The sequence below is a fragment of the Notamacropus eugenii genome, chromosome 4, assembly GCF_028372415.1.
Source record: "Notamacropus eugenii isolate mMacEug1 chromosome 4, mMacEug1.pri_v2, whole genome shotgun sequence".
Taxonomy (NCBI): domain Eukaryota; kingdom Metazoa; phylum Chordata; class Mammalia; order Diprotodontia; family Macropodidae; genus Notamacropus; species Notamacropus eugenii.
This window is the reverse complement of record NC_092875.1, coordinates 342,854,339-342,871,867: the sequence shown is the minus strand read 5'-3', so window position 1 is coordinate 342,871,867 and position 17,529 is coordinate 342,854,339. Positions and strand designations below refer to the sequence as shown.

The 17,529-nt window shown below is 40.4% G+C and overlaps 1 protein-coding gene across 1 annotated transcript; it reads right to left on the bottom strand.

Annotated features, from left to right (window-relative positions):
* Positions 1-7,039: 7,039 nt before the first annotated feature.
* On the bottom strand, positions 7,040-16,890 carry LRRC14B (leucine rich repeat containing 14B). Its single transcript, XM_072605295.1, has 2 exons — positions 15,885-16,890; positions 7,040-7,775 (listed from the first exon to the last, which is right to left on the bottom strand). The coding sequence occupies exons 1-2, from the start codon at positions 16,787-16,789 to the stop codon at positions 7,130-7,132; spliced, it is 1,551 nt and encodes a 516-aa protein (XP_072461396.1). The 5' UTR covers positions 16,790-16,890; the 3' UTR covers positions 7,040-7,129.
* Between the last annotated feature and the right edge of the window lie 639 nt (positions 16,891-17,529).

The following is a 17,529-nucleotide window of genomic DNA, read 5'->3' as shown; positions in this document are numbered from 1 at the left end:
CCAGTGACTTGACCTCTGAATATTCTCCTCACACCCACCTCGCCTCCTGGTCCTCTCAGCCAGCGTTTGGGGACTGAGATTCAAATGCTGCTTCCAGCCTTAGGGCTTTTGGAGGGGGCAGGGCTGCTATTCAGTGTGAAAATTAAGTCCAGGTGGTCAGGGGCAGGGCCACCTCTCAGGCTCGGTTCCCTCAGGGGGTTTATGCACAGACCTTCAACAATGGATCCAGGCTCCTGCCCGCTTGGGGAGCCCCGGTCTGCAGCCGCCTCTCAGCTTCTACCTCCCGGGGGGGCCTGAATCATGGGGGCACCCCACTCCCCTCTCAACCCGCCAAAGAGACTCTCTCACCGACCCCCATCACCTGTGGGCGGAGGGACTTGTGCGGCCGCTGGAGATCCCGTCCCTGAAGCCTGCTCGGGTCTGTTTCTCTTGGTGCCGTGGCCGCAGCAGGTCTGGGCTGGGCTGGGCTCCGCGTCTGCAGCGCGACGGACCTTTTGTGAGAGGTTTGCAGGTCCCTCTGTGGGTGGAGGGACCCGCGTGGCCACTGGAGATCCCGTCCCTGAAGCCCACTCGGATCTTTTCCTCTTGGTGCCGCGGCCGCTGCAGGGCTGCCCTCAGCTCCCAGTCTCGGCGCCCAATCCGCAGCGCGAAGGACCTGCCACGAGAGGTTTGCAGGTCCCTCCGAAACAGAAATCTCCCTCACTCCAATATTCTGTGGCCTCTGGGTGCAGAATTCGCCGTAAGTTACTCCCCTGTAGCCATTCTGTGGGTTGTGGGTTCGGAGCTATGTGTATGTGCGTCTTTCTACTCCGCCATCTTGGCTCCACCCCCCCAGAAAATTTGACTTTCAAACACAAGAATCAAGAGAAGCATGAAAAGGTAAACAAGAAAGAGAAATCATAAAGGACTTTCTAAGGTTAAACTGTTTACATTCCTACACGGAAAGATAATATTTGTAACTCTTGAAACTTTTCTCAGTATTTGGGTAGTTGGAGGGATTATTCACACACACACACACACACACACACACACACACAGAGCACAGGGTGAGTTGAATAAGAAGGGACGATATCTAAAAAATAAAATTAAGGAGTGAGAGAGGAATATATTGGGAGGAGAAAGGGAGAAATGGAATGGGGCAAATTATCTCTCATAAAAGAGGTAAGAAAAGCTTTTTCAGTGGAGGGAAAGAGGGGGAGGTGAGAGGAAAAAAGTGAAGCTTACTCATCACATTTGGCTTAAGGAGGGAGTATTATGCAGACTCAATTTGGTATGAAAATCTATCTTAAACAACAGGAAAGTAGGGGAGAAGGGAATAAGTGGGATGTGGGGGGGGAATGATAGAAGGGAGGGCAAATAAGAGAAGGGAGTAATTAGCAGTAAACACTTTATGGGAGGGACAAGATCAAAACAGAGAATAAAATAAATGGGGGTCAGAATAGGATGAAAGGAAATATAGTTAGTCTTTCAGAACATGACCTTTATGGAAGTCTTTTGCATAACTACACATGTATAACCTATACTGAATTGCTTGCCTTCTCAGTGGGGATGGGTGGGGAGGGAGGAAGGGAGAGAAGTTGGAACTCAAAGTTTTAAAAATCAATGTTAAAAACTGTTTTTACATGTAACTGTGAAATAAGAAATACAGGTAATGGGGTGTAGAAATCTATCTTGCCCTTCAAGAAAATAGAGGAGCTGGGGATAAGGAAAGGGACGGTTGTGATAGAAGGGAGGATAGATTGGGGAAAGGGGTAATCAGTATGCTTGGTGTCTTGGGGTGGAGTGAGGGGAGGGATCGAGAAAATTTGGAACTCAAAATCTTGTGGAAATGAATGTTGAAAACTAAAAATAAATAAGCAAACAAACAAACAAACAAACAAATAAATAAATAAGAAACTATAAAAAGACATTCCTTTCTCACTCCTTTGGTGGGAGATCCATATGTGTGGAACACTGTCTATGTCTTTAGACTTTTTTAATGTACTGACTGGTTTTACTGATTTTTTTCTCTTTTTCATTTTTTATGCTTTAAAATATTTGTTATATGGGATGGCTGTCTGGGAGGGGGAGGATAAGAGAAATTGAAAGAAATTCTAGTGATGTGTAGCCAAAGGATGGCAACAAAAATTATTTTAAAAAAGAAATGCTATTATTGACAATCAGGTTTGCTAGTATGCTAAGCACCATAAAGACCCAACTTCAATATGGCTCCTAAGGATAAGCTGAAATTGTCATGACGTTCAGTCATATCAGACATTTTTTCATTCTTTCATTTACAGATTTGCCCAGAGATAAATATCAAATCAAAAAGTTCGGTCACATAAGAAATATGGGGTAGTCAACTCTAATCAACAGTTGTATGGATTTTATTTAGTATACACACATGTATATATATATATATATGTATGTATTTATAATCCAGGGTGAAATTAACCTCTAGCTAACTTCACCTCACTTTTAAACATTCTTGGAAGCATTTCCTCCCATTGCTTAGCTGGTTCATAGTCAGGGAATGAAAACCAGTTTTGAGATTAACTTAAATAAAATGTAATTCCTCCACTAAAATCCTCCTCTGACCCCACATCATGATATGGAGATAAACTTGGGTTCTCATGTGACTGCTAATACAATGCAGTGATTGAGAGCCAGCATAGTACAGCATGTGTGCCCTGGGTTGGGGTGAGGGGGACCCTAGTTCAAATCCTGCCTTAGATCCTTCATAGCTGTTTTACCCTAAGCAAGCCACTTAACCTCTCTTGGCCTCACTTTCATCTATAAATTGAAGTGGGTAGAATTAAGGCCCTCTTTGGGAATCCCTACCACTCCACATCTATGATCATATAGTTTGCAAGGTGCTAAAGCTTCAGGTATGAGCTGAGTATGAGACTTTGTGTCTGTCATCCGTAATTGGCGTAGCTAAGTGTGAATAGGCTCTTTGTCAGAGAGCTGGGCATCAGGTGATGAATATTTATGACCATGAAAACTATACTGAAGCATGGAAGAGTTTGTAACATATGCAGTGGAGAGCTGATTATGAAATCACAGGTTTTTTGAAGCTCTGAGGCAAGATATGACTAAGAAGATAATTCTGTGCTCTCTCTCTGTATGTATCCACTTACCTGCCTATTCATCCTTAAATCCAAAGGTATATATGAATGTCTTTTAGGTTATTATATCTGCTCTGGACTGGTCATGTCATGACTCTCATTAGCAATCCAGACAAGCAAGAGTTTACTGTAACATGCGTGTGTATACACACACATACTTACATGAATTGAGTATTCATATATTTATTTACTCTAACTGCTTTAAAGAATAATCAGTTTAGTACAGTGCCTGACACTAAGAAAGTGCTTAATAAATGTTTATTGATTGATGTATTAATCATTAATATTGAAAGGTCTATACAATTATTACTTTTTCTTCCCATTCTTGTCTTTAGTTTTTTTTCTTTTCTAATAATAGAATTCTCTTCTATGGCCTTTTGCCTTCCATTTCAAGATATGCCAAAGCAGCTGAAAATTGACAATAATTTTTTAAAAATTATATCTTCGTAGTCCATGTATAGGTAGATCCTACCTTAAGAAAATCTGATAGTGAGGTAGAAATCTGAGGCTACAATGAAAAAGTGAAATATTAGGAGATTTTTCTCCTTATCAAGAAGATTTCCTACGTCAGAGATGCTCTGGAGTAAACTCAATGGAACCTCATTTGAACTCTTGTCTTTTTGACTACAGGCCCAGGCCTCTATCCACTGCACCATCCATCTGCCTTTATATCATGATTAAGCTCCTTTGGATACTCCTCAGCTTATCAATATCCTTCCTAGGATGTGGCATTCTGAACTGAAAATGATATTTCACAATATGGTCTTACTATACTATTCCTTTTTTGGGCAGCTAGGTGGAGAAGTGAATAGAGTTCCTGGCCTGAAGTCAGGAAGACTAATCTTCTTGAGTTCAAAGCTGGTCTCACTTACTAGCTGTATGACCTTGGACAATTCACTTACCTCTGTTTGCCTCAGTTTCCTCATCTGTAAAATGAACTGGAGAAGGAAATGGCAAGCCACTCCAGTACCTATTCCAAAAAAAGCCCAAATGATTTCAAGAAGAGCTAGACATAACTGAGCAATGACAACATTCCTTTCTTAATGCCATCTAAGCTCACATTTGATTTTCTGGTTGCAATGTATGTTTGTCCTAAGTTGCTGAAGAAGACCATGCCATCAGAGAAATGATGACATGACTTGCACTTGACTTTGTTTTGAGTGAGGGAGGGCTGTGCAGGTCACCAGCCTCACTTCTTCTCCAGAGCCATCTGAATCCAGTGACCAGATGTTCATCAGGAAGACTGGAGGTGACCCAGGATGAAAAATTTGGGGTTAAGTGACTTGCCCAAGGTCACACAGCTAGTGAGTGTTAAGTGTCTGAGGTGAGATTTGACCTCAGGTCTTCCTGACTCCTGCACTGGTGCTCTATCCACTGCACCACCTAGCTGCCTTTGGTTTATATTGACTTGCAGTCCACTCTTTTCCTGGTAGATTGCTATCTATCCACTACTAAAGTGAACTTTAATGAATTAGGTTAATTCCAGTAGATATGGCCACTGTATTGGAAAGAAGGAAAAATTTGCAAGAGATATTTCTGAGGTAAAGTTGGAGGTCTTGGAAACCGATTGAATGTGGGAAGTGAGGGTGAGGGAGAGAGGGGATTCCATAACCGTCTTCAATTGTCTGCTCCATTCTTCAGCAGCTTTCATGGGGGAAGGCTTTCTGTGACTTTGACCAGAAAGGACAAGAGCATCAACACATTTGGAAAACAAACATTATATTGGAGAGAAAGTGTTTGAAAAAAAAATCGAACCAAAGTGATGTGATTCTAGAAAGTCAGAACAAAGACACTTACTGGAAAGAGGGACTTAGACTCTGCCCCAGGGTACTGACATTTAGAGGGTGACAGTTTAATGCATACACTTTGCTAGAAGGTTTAGTAAAAATAGAAAGCTACTATTGCTAGTAACATTTGTGACACACTAATGGTGAACTATCCTCCATCCCACTCAACTGTCTTAATTACTTCTTCTTCTAGTCCCATATCATGACTCAAAAAGTTGATTTGAGGATCCATTTTGAGTTGTTTACCCTAGTTCTCTTTTTGCATGGGGTCCTCAAATCAATACTTAGAACTCCAGGAATTAATCATTGGGACAACAGGCAATTGATCTAGCAAATAATAGGACCCTAAAATCTCAGAGTTGGATAAGACCTTACAGGTGATCTGACCTAACCTTTACCTGAAATATGGATGGCTTTCTGGTCATACGAAAGTAAATACACAAACAAATAAAATTTCAGAACTTCAGATATCTTTCATTCTGAATTATACTAAAATAAAGAAAAAATACACATGGTATCAAAGCACACATGGTTTATTTCCAAACAGGTTATTTTTGTTATTCAGACCTTAATACAAATCCTTGTGATATGAGTTCATGGGAAAACTTGCTATTTTTTTCCATGTGATGATCATATACCCTCCCTGTTAAGTTCACATGATCTAAATAATATACTATGGACACATTTCACTTCACCTCAGCATACTGTTCTTTGCATGCAGAAAATACTGAAAAATCTAAGCACGTGTAACAAATAACTGAGCTAGGACTTGGTGGTGGTGATGCATGGTAGTGGTGAATGGGCTGGGTCTACTTGAAACTGATGTAGTCCCCCTGATTGGAACCAACTGCTCTAGAGTTTGAGGCTTCTCAAATGAATCCTAGAAATGCTCAGATGAAAGGGATTTTCTGGAGCTCTAAAACCCAGGGAAGATCTCAGATTTTAAGGTGTGGTTTTCAAAGAGCAGTTTTGGATGCCTCGGCTAATTACAAGTGTTGGAATATAGAAGTATCAGAAGTATCGGTCAGTATTACAGAATCTCAGAGGTGAAAGGGATCTTAGAGGCCATGTAGTCCAACCTGTTCCTGATCATGAATCCCAACATTCCTGAAAAATGGTCATCTATGCTTGAAGATTTTCCATGAGGGGGAACCTCTTATCCCCTCCCCCATCTCCCATCCCCCTTCCCTTCCAAACAAGGTAGCCTGTTCCAGTATTAGATGATTCTAATTGTAGAGCAGTTTTTCCTTAAACTGAGTTGCATTCTCTCTCTTTGGACTACTGACTCTGTTCCTGCTTCTAATCACTGCAAATTCAAAACAAACACATAAACAAGCAAATTCGTACCACTGTGTTTTAAGAGAACAATAAGTGACAGCACTAGTAGAGTATTAATTCAGTTTAGAAATAAAAGTATAAATACTGTCATATTGTACTGTAAAAGTACTGCATGACTACTGGAAAAACATACTTATGAACCTTTTGGAGGACTTGCAAACCTTCTATAGATCATATCTTGAGAACCAGTTCTATAGAGAATTTGTTGATAAGTATGAAAGTCTGGTTTGCTTTTCTCATCTTTCCTCTTTCTGTTCCTTAGCTTAATTCCTTAGCTTAATGAACTCACTCCTTGTATTTTCTTGTATTTCTGTCTCCTTAATTTTTTATCACTGATTTCCTTCTCACCCTATCTCATTCCATCCCTATTGGCTTGGTGTCTGCTACAATCTCTACTCCCCTTCAATCACCTACTGCCTTTCCTCATTTCTAGGGTGTGTTTTTTCCCACACCCAGCACCAAGGAAGTTTGCTTTGTCTGTAAGCAGTCCTTCAGAGCATCTTTTCTTCAGAATGTGCTGGACTGCAAAGCAACTTCTCTGGAGATTTCAGGGATTTTCCTTTCTTCTTGTTACCTTTAATCCAGACTCTCAGAACCGACTGTGAAGAATAAAAAGAATTAGCATTCAAGTGTATTTCGAATGTGGACTCCAAGAGGGCAGGAACAGTACTAGGTATTCTGCTTTATATGGTGCCTAGCCCAGTGCCATGCATAAACAGACATGTAATGAATGCTTGATAATGGTGGTAATAGTGAAGATGCTAGTGGTCATGATAACGATAATGATGCTTCATCTTGGTTCCATTCCCAACCCAGGACTAATCTCCAGAAGGACAAGGAAAGTTGATGCAAGAGCATTTCACTGTGATAAAGTTTCATGGACTTCTTTTAAGGCACTTAATTCATTTTTTTTAGTGCTGTGGTAAAGTTTTCTAGAGCATCTCTGAAAGACTGAAGCAAGAAGGCTCCAAGCTCATTGCTTGTTTCTTGGATGTCTGGGTCATAGCTTCCAAAGAGAGGTGTAGAAGCCTTGATGTCTTCCCGATTGGCCTGAAGTAGAATTGTATGAAGTTCTTCTGTAATCTTCTCATATTTCTGGTGATCAAATTTGGAGAGGGTGGCATCATCCAATGGGTAGTTGACTCCATCTGGATAGCAGTCCCTCGGCACTGGGAATTCAATGGATTTCATCTTGGGGAGCTGACAAAAAACATTGAACAGACATTTCAGTGCTTGTGAGGAAAGTGGGTTCCCAAGAAATTTGAAGGCTTGCAGTTTCCTGCAGGGGGTCAAGCCCACAATCATCATGTTAAGGTTTCTGTCCTCAATGTTGCATTCTTCCAAGATCAAAACCTTCAGAGTACAGGAGGCTTGACTGAGCAGTTTGAAGAAGGTTGATGGGTATAGGTTGATCACGTTGTGTCCACTGAGGTCGAGCACTTCAAGATGAGGTGCATGGAGGCAATTTGCTAAGTAGGCCATGTCTGCATAGTTCAGAGAACAGTTAGACAGGTCCAGAGTTCTCAGGGGAGTTTTCAACGGACTGCAGTGAAAAAAGCAAAGGAAAGCAGTTGAGAGAAATAAACAAAAATAGGAATCTACTTCTAAAAGTTTCAGAGTGATGACCTCTACTTGGAATACTTCCTATCAATGGAAGCCCTTCCTCCTATATGAGGAACTTTAAGAACTCTATAGTGACTATTCTAAGGTCAATATGTATCAGAGGCAGGATTTTAACTCCTAGTCTTCTTAGCCTCTTTTTTTTTTTTTTTGAGGCAGTTGGGTTTGAGTGACTTGCCCAGAGTCACACACAACTAGTAAGTGTTTGAGGTAGGATTTGAACTCAGGTCCTCCTGACTCTAGGGCTGATGCTCTATCCACTGTATCACCTAGCCACCCCTCTTTCTAGTCATGAGGCCAGGTCTCTCTACTCATTGTGCTGCTCCACCTTTCTAGGGCAAGGAAAAAAATGTAAAATATTCAGACAGTCTCAAAGCTGGAAGAACCCTCAAAGGTCATCTGCTTGAAGCCCTAAGCTAAACCATGTATTCCTTCTACAAGAGCCTCTGTATTTAGGCATCTCCTGGAAAAACTCCAGTGATGGGATCCCACAAATTCCCAGGGGAGTCATTCTATTTTGGGCTTGTTCTAATTGGTAGTAGGGTCTTCCCAATGTCGTGCTAATGTAATTTATACATTATGTATAATTTATGTAATTTATCTATTTGGAGAGAGAAATGTAATTTATCTCTCCAAAGTTTTTCCTCACTTCTTTTAGCACTATCCGCTAGCATCAAGGAAAACAAAATTAATCCCTCTTCTTTAAATACTTGAAAGGCATTCATAATGTCCTTCTTAAGTCTTCTTTAGGCTAACCATCTCCCATCTGGCATAGTTTCACTTTCTTGGTTACCCTCTGGATACACTACTTTTTATCAATATCCTTCTTAAAATGTGGTGCCCAGATCAGTCTACAACATTCCTGATGTGTTCTAATTAGAGCAGAGTACCAACAGTGCTATAATCTCCCTCATTATAGGCCTGTCTTTCTTCTTCTGATACATACCAAGATCATACTTGTCTTTTTGACAATTAGACCATTTGTTTAATTCCAGTAAGCTTGCAGTCCATGAAAAGCCTCAAATCTTTTATTTATATGAACATTTGTTTCCCCCATCTGATATTGGTACAATTGTTTTGTTTTGGCTTGGTTTTTTGTTTTTGTTTTTGTTTGTAGCTCAAAGACAGGACTTCACATTTATTCCTATTATATTTCATCTTACTCATTTCATCTCCAATTTTGGATGCCAATTTTGTCATTTAGTATTTTAGCTATTCCTTCTAGTGTTGTATCCTATATAAGCAATGGTTTGTCTTCCTCTAAGTCATTGATGAAAATGCTTAAGAGACTAGGGATCAAGACAGATCTGTGCCATCACTGAGGCTTCCCCTCAGGCCAACATTGATCCATTAATCATTACTCCTTTTATTTGGTCACTGGACTCATTGAAAATCTACTGAGCTCCAGAGGACCTTTATCAATAGGTTCTTATCTTTTCATTCTGTCCACAAGGATATCATGAGAGACTTTGTCAAAAAAGCCTTGACAAAAATACAGATATACTACACCTAGCACATTTTCCTGATCGTAGTTACCGTGGAGAAGAAAATAAAAATGGGTTAAAAAAAGCAAAGGATGCTTTCTTGACAGAAAAATTAAATTTGTTCTATTTGACTCCAGAGGCAAGAGCTAGGAGCAATAGGAGACTGCTATAGAAAAGCAGGTTTTAGTTCATGATTTTGAAAAACTTCCTGAAAATTGAGCTATTCAAAAATAGACTTCATGAGTTAGCAAACTATAGTCCATGGGCCAAATCTGGCACACTTCCTATTTTTATGTAGCTAAGAATGTTTTTTGCATTTTAAAATAAAGTTTTATGGTATTTAAAATGCAAAAGAACTTTTAAATCTTGGGCAGTACAAAACACAAGAGGCAGGTAAGTTTTGGTCTGTAGGCTGAGATGATTCAGCTGTACAGTGATTTCCTTGCCCTTAGAGATCTTCACTTGGAGGCAGGTGACCATTAGTTGGGAATGGTGTAGAGGGGATTGATATTTGAGGCAGGGGTTGGACCAGATGACATAAGATCCCTTCCTGCTCTGAGACTCTATGGTTGCATGAGATTGAAAAAAAGAGCTGTGCTTTCCTAGAAAGGGAGGTGGGGAAACAAAAGGGCAGAGTATGGTCCCTGAAACTCCCAATAGTGATTGAGGAAATCTCTGTTTTAAACTGTAGAATTTGGGCTCAATTTTCATAGAGCATGCAGATGAGGAATTTAGAGGAAGTGGGGTCATTATAAATGACAACAGGCACCAAGGTTCAGTACTTAGCACAGAGCCTGGTACATGGGAGGTGATTAATAAATATTTATTAACTGGCAAGGTCAGTCAATAGAAACAACAGAAAGTTAATACTTAAAAAAGAGCATGCAAAAGTCCAGAGTTTCTCCTTCCCTACCCTGCCTGATATGTGACAGTGACTACTCTCAGTTGTGACTCCTCCTGTGCCAGCAGGACCAAGGGACTGTGAGTTATTGTGGCATCCAGAAAGTATTCTTGCTCTTACCTCATAGATGCTACTGACTCAGTGTTTCAGTCTGATGCATTTTTAGGTATATCTTTGCTGCTTACTTCCTCACTCCTTTCCTGAGTTCTGAACCCTGGTGAGAGTTATACACCTGACAGGTAATGATGAGCTTGACTGGATCTGGCCACCCAAGCTGGGGCAGTCAGTTTAGAGAGAGGAGCTAAAGAGCATTTCATGGACTTCATCTAGCTCATCAGCATGATGGTGATACGCACACTCTTTCTTTCTTTCTTTCTCTGTCTCTGTCTTACACACACACACACACACACACACACACACACACAGAGACAAAATATACACACATAATATGTATAAATGTTGATGTATTGTAACATTGTAAAACTAAGTATAAGAGCCAGAAGGTCTCCAAAACAACAATAACCATTTATTAAGCACATCTACTAAGAGCCAGATATTGAACTAGGTGATGGGGATATTAGTATAAAGAATGAAATAATCCCTCTTCAAAACAAGCTTATATTCTAATTAAAGATTGGGGGATAGTGCCCTGGGAGGAAGGAATATAAATTTATTTATGCTAATTTAAATGATATGTGTGACTGGGAAGTCTCAGAGCCTTCAGTGGATGTCAATAAACAAGTTAAACTTGGCCTAGGGTGACAGACCCTCGTGCCTTGTTCTCTCTTTGTAAGCTGAATTTAGATGTAACCATATCCTAGGCTGGCATTTAATTTCAAAACCAAGTTGCAGTTGTTGTTTTAAAAGTTTGTGTTGTTCTCGTTGCTTTGATTTGGGATTTCATCAGAGCTTCTTACAGCAGCCTATCCATATCTCAGGAGTGCACACACACACACATACACACACACACACACACACACACACACACACACACACACACACACACACACATACCACACATACACATTCTGTCCCAAGATCCAAACTTGAAGCTTTTTTAGCTGGGTAGGACCTGCAATAACCTTTGAGGACCATAGAATTACCTCCGTACCACAACAGAGAACTGGGCTATTAGCTGAGTGGAGAAAACTTTTTTTTGTAATGATGTCTAGTAATGTTAACTATAAGGGGGCTAATTTGAAATGAGCACAGAGGTCAAGAATGCACGCAGTGCTCAATATATCCCTTTGTTGGTTAATTTTAGACCACACCTTGGCAATCAGGATTTATCTACATGCAAAGCAGTGTTGGGTAAGGATGGCATCTTTTGGAGCAATTCTGGAAAGGAACATTTGAGCTGTTAGCCTTTGGCCCACTGTATCAGAAACCCAACACATGTTAAATGAAAGAGAGAAATCCATGGCTTTGGCAGAGGGGTCAGAAAAGTTTCTCAGGCAGAGGCCACTCCCTATGTGAGTTACATATTCTAGTGATCCCAAATTTTGCCCCAAAAAGGAAAGGAAAAAAAAATTCATAATGCCAAAAGGTGGAGAGGTATATTTTTGTTATTTTCACTACACAAACCACCAGAAATGTGCTAAGATGACATGATGTTTTATTTTCTTTCTCTGTATTATCCTTTTCAAATAATTTCCCTTACCGTATCTTATCTTCCTTTCAATGTCTGGATCTGTAGAATTAAGGAAAGGATAGTCTGTTGATAACACTTAACATTTAGTGGGTTGTTTGGGGGGAGAAAGGATCACTGGTGCAGAATGGTATACTCCGATACAGTAATCATAGGCATTGGTCAGTTAACCAATCTCTTTGGACCTCAATTTCCTTATCAGAAAAATTAAAGAGGTCAAACCAGGTGGTCTCCAAGACCCCTTTTAGCTCCAGATCTATGAAACTACATAGTGTTTTAAAGACCCTCTTTTGCCTAACGAGTGTTTTTAAGATGAGTGCATTGCTGGGGGCAGGTGAGTGATGTCTAAAATAGGTAGGAGAAATATTTGAATGGTCATTGAAAAGGTGTTAACTTAGAGTATGAGAAAACAGGATGAAAGGTCTAATAGAAACTGGGACTTGTCAAGGAAAAGGAATAGTGGGGACAACTGCCTAATAGTCTGATTTGATGAGAAAAAGAACATCTAGTCATCTATCAGGTCTTACCACAGTTGTTATTATTTATTTTGATGGTGTTTTGAGCATTGCTGATGCTGTGAAGTTTGTCAGAATTCTGTCAGGAGAACGATAGAAATTTGTGATAGAGAATCATGCCATGACTACTAATGACTCAACCAGGTTGAATACATCTTTAAGAATATACATCTCCACCTGGGAAGACTTACATGAACTGACGTAAAGCAAAGTGAGTAGAACCAGAAAAACATACACAGTAACCGAAATATTGGAAAGATGATCAGCTGTGAAAGAAACGCTCTGAACAAGGCAGTGTTCCAAGACAATTCCAGCTCTTATGACAAAAAATACCGTCTACCTCCAGAGAGAGAACCGTTGAAATCTGAATGCAGATTGAAGCATACTTTTTTGTCTTTTTTTTTGCAACATGACTAATATGGAAATATGTTTTGCATGAATTCTCATGTATAATTGATATAAAAGTGCTTGCCTTCTTAATGAGGGGGAAAGGGTGAGAGAGTAGGAGAGAATTTGGAACTCAAAATTTAAAAAAAGAATGTTAAAATTTGTTTACATGTAATTGGGAAATATTTTACAAAATAAAATGTATTAAAAAAGAAAATATATCTTCAAGCTTATTAGCTTCAGAGATTGAAAATAGAATTCAGTTCATAGAAACACAGCATGTTGGAGCTTGAAGGAATCTTTGAGGGAGTGGTATGAGGGTTGTCATACTCATCATATATATATATAATATATATGTGTGTATATATATGTATATACATATACATATATATATATATACACATATAAATAAAGAAACCGAAATCAAGAGAGGGGAAATGATTTTTTTCAATGTCTCATGGGTAATAAGTAGAAGAGCCAGGTATCAAAGCCAAGTGTTCTGATTTCAAGTTCAGTGTTCTTTCTGTTTATCAATATTTTTATAAATTTGCTCTATGTGCTAACTCTTGTTGACTTTGGTAATTTTAGAAATTAACCATCTTGTATTCATGTGTTTAGAGGCAGCTAGGTTGCTCAGTGGATAGAGCATTGGGTCTGGAGTCAGAAAGACCTGAGTTCAAATACGACTTCAGATACTTACTAGCAGTGTGACCGTGGGCAAGTCAATTGTTCAGTATTTTCAGTCGTATGTCTGACTCTTCGTGACCCATTTGGGGTTTTCTTGGCAGAGATGCTGGTTTGCCGTTTCCTTCTCCATCTCTGTGAAAGTGATTTTCCTAAAGTGCTTATCTGACCATGTCATTCGCTTCTACTCAATGAACTCCACTGGTTCCCTCTAGGATAAAACATAAGTTTCTCTTTTTCTATTTTAAAGCTCCAAACTGTCTCCTTAGTTTCATTGGACAGTACTCATTCTCCCTCACTCCTCAACTAAGCCAAGCCAGTCTTCTCTCTGTTACTCACATACAACTCTATCTCTGTCTCCATGCCTTAGGACTGGTCTTCCCCCATGCCTGGAATGCAAACACTCTTTATCTGGACTACTCAGAATCCTTCTCTGGTTTTAAGATGCAGTTCAGACTTCATCTATTGCATGAAATCTTTCCTGATCCTCTCAAATGGTATTTTGGTCCCTCCAAAACCATCTTGTATTTAACTTACTTTGTTTCATTCATTGCATTTCTATATCTAGTGCCTAACATAGTGCCTGGCACATAGCACATATAGTCAATTCTCTTCTTTCACAGGGGTAACATTCCTAGAAAAAGATGCAAAAGTAAAAGCCACAAATGTTGATACATTGAACCTTTGGAAAATAGTGTGTTATTTTTCCTCGACCACTAAAACCTAATCTTTCACCAGAAATTGCTGAAAATACACTTTCCTGCATACAATTCTTTATAACAAATCATTAATGCTGATAATGTGCACTTTTATCAACACAGTAACCATGAAATAACCCATAAAATGAAACAATTTTAACATTATTTGATCCTCCATTTTTAAAAACATTTTTACACAAAGTAAAGTTGATAACATACAAAGCATTTTTTCTCACTAATTCCTTAGAATTCTGTGATCTTTTTGCTAACATCTCAATTAAAAAAAACATTGATTTCAGACAATATTCAGTTTTTGTAACCCAAGAAATCTATAGTACTATAAATACTGTCCAGCAAATAAAATTCTTAAAACCATGACATTTTTTAACCTGAATTTTACCTTCCATTGTATCAGATAGCAATGTGAAGGTGTTGTACCATAAGAATTATTGATTTATTCACACCAAACTTGCAATGGACAGGGGTTGCAGACATTTCTGCATGAAGTTATCTATTATCTTTATTTTCTCACTAAGCCTCATAACTGATTTTGTATACTTGGACTTAGAGCCCAAAGCACTCTGCTTTGGGGGACAGAATTGCAACTTGAGTTTTTAAGGCAAACAATAGAAATATGCAGTGAATACATGGGGAACTCTTTACAACAGCAGGGTGAACAAGACCAGTGAAATGCCTAGTAGGACATCAATCACTTCACAAACTTGCATCTATTAACCTCTCATTTTTCTTTACTGATTAGATTGATTGATGATTGAGGCACAACTCTTAGCAAGGATTTATAATACCTAGCAAAGAATGCACCTAAAACACCATCATATAGAGAATTAGAGCCACTAGCCATCACACTCCCCTGCTTTAGTTTTTCCTCTATTTAGGAGATGGAAGTAGCTTAGAATTGTTCAATCTCACCTGAGATTTCCCAGCCTACCACAATGCTTTCTTCAGCCTGTTTTCCACTAGGCTAGAAAATGGAACATCTTTTACTTGCTCAGTCTGAGAGATTATGAGTGCGACTGCCTGAATAAAAGACTAAGGCGTGCCCAGTGACATCACTTGGCCCAGGATTCCAAAGGAAATCACTGCATCTCCACCATGGTCCCTGTTTGCTATGGGTGACTTCTTGACCTCTTCTGCTGTCCCTTCCTCAGAGGGAGGGAGGGAGCTTACTGCTCTGACCTGCTTCAGCTGCTGTTGCCTCTGCCTCTGGTTTTTGCTTGGATTTAGACTTGGCAATGTGGTTGGGATGTATCTGACTCAAAAACTATGAAATTCTGAACTTGGCCCAAAAGCTTGAAGATATTTTAAAAAAGAGAGGGCTATAGATGCCAAGGAGAAGCCTCCTAGGCCTTAGTGCCAATCTCAGGTAACATTGTCTGGGTGGTTTCCTGATAGAAACAAAAGCTCCCATTCTCTCAGACTTTCTTCATGCTGGGATACACTGATCTGCCTTTGAGCTAAAATATGCCCACAATACCAAAATTATCCCTTATTTCTACCTCATCTCCCCTGCCCCAGACTCCTCTGAGCTGTATACCTGCATGGGAGATAATGATACTTGAATCATGTTGCTTGACTAGGAAATTATCATTTTGGTTAGTGGTCTTTCCCATTACCTTTTAAATTGTGGATGTCTAGTCATTTTTCTATAACCTGACCTTCCCAGGTTATAAAACCTGCTAGCATCAGTAGCTCACCTGAGCAGCTTCCGAGTTCTCCCTGTCAGGATGGAAAAGGCGAGGCTCAGCTCCCTGAGCTGGGACATCTGGCTCAGTTTCTCCCCAATAGTGGTGAGAATTGACTCATCTTCTCCCTGGAGCCGACGCACGTTGAAAGCTCTTGCAGGCAATGTGAGTGAGACCAGTCGGGGGAAGTCCAGGTGGTTGAGTAACACCTGTAGGTGCTCCATCTCTATGTGCACATTATGGACAAGCTCCAGCTTCTCCAGAGAGTCAGGCTCCACCAGGCGCAGCATATAGAAGAGTTTCTTCAGGCCCAAACTGTCAGCACGGAAGGCCACACAGTGTACCTTCAGTGGGGAGTGGCATCTCACCATCAGGGCCTGCAGCGCACACTCATAGTTGCCCTCTGTGACGAAGAAGTTGATGAAAACATCAATGCTGATGTCCAAGATGCTTGGGTTGAATGGTCGCCTCTGCAGTTCTATCAGCAGATCAAAGCAGAGTCTGGCTAGGAGGCCTGTCCTGCCCCACCTCCCCAGAGACGTTTGGCATTTGCATAGCTGAACTTCCACATCTTGGATGCCTGTGAGATCAACTGCTCTCAACCTTTTGGTGTAAGTCGGGGAGTCATTCAGCACATAGTCTTTCAGCCCCACCAGACAGGCTTCCAGGCAGATCTTGCAGGCCCGAGTGCTGAGGTCTTCTGGGTAGTCTGCTGTTGGCCCCAACAGGTTTCCGAGGTTGAATTCTGCTAGTGGCCAGTTTTCCAACAGGTCGTGAATCACTTCTCCTTGTTCTAGCAAGTAGCTGGCTTTAAACAAAAGGGGATAGAGGTTATACGCCACACTTTGCAGACTCTCCCTGGTCACCTGGGCATTGGACACCAGGGCCTCTGCACTCGCAAACCTCAAAGACTTCATGACACTCCTGGGTGCCCACCAGTATGGAGGGAATAGCTCTGCGGTGTTGCTCCAACTGAGAGGCTGCTTCTTCTTCCTTTCTATTTTTAGTAGCAGCTGCTACCAGGTCCTGATGGTGCTGGATCTTTGGGACAGGGTGAGTGAGCAATCACATGCTGCCATCTGAGTTCTATTTTGGTCCCAGCTTCAGATTCTGCCCAGGCTAAAGTTCTTAGATTTGTTTGTCTGAGGTATCTCTTTACTGTTGGTTTACTATTGTATTCAGGCAGGCTACTGCAATATGAAAGCAAGGGGAGTTTACTTTTTGGGGTTTAAAGGCCTTTAAACAGAGGCTGCTTGGCAACCATTCGTGGGGCTGTGGTATCAAGAGGTACCTTGGTACTTTACAGAAGCAAGGTCACCTAAACTGGGCCTCAAGGAAGATAAGGGATTCAACGAGGAGCAACATCAGGAAAAACGTTCCCTGAAACCATGCCGTAGAAGGAACGCTTAAATTCATTCTTGTGAAAGGGCACAAAACCATTAGATTTAGATTTGAAAAACCTGAACTTACATGAACTGATGCAAGGTGACATAAGCAGAACCAGGAGAACACTGTACACAATAATAGCAGTATTGTGCGATGATCAACTATGAATGATTTAGCTATTACCAGCACTACAATGATTCAAGCCAATTCTGAAGGGCTTATAATAAAAAAAGCTATCTACGTCTAGAGAAAGAACTGATGGAGTCTGAAT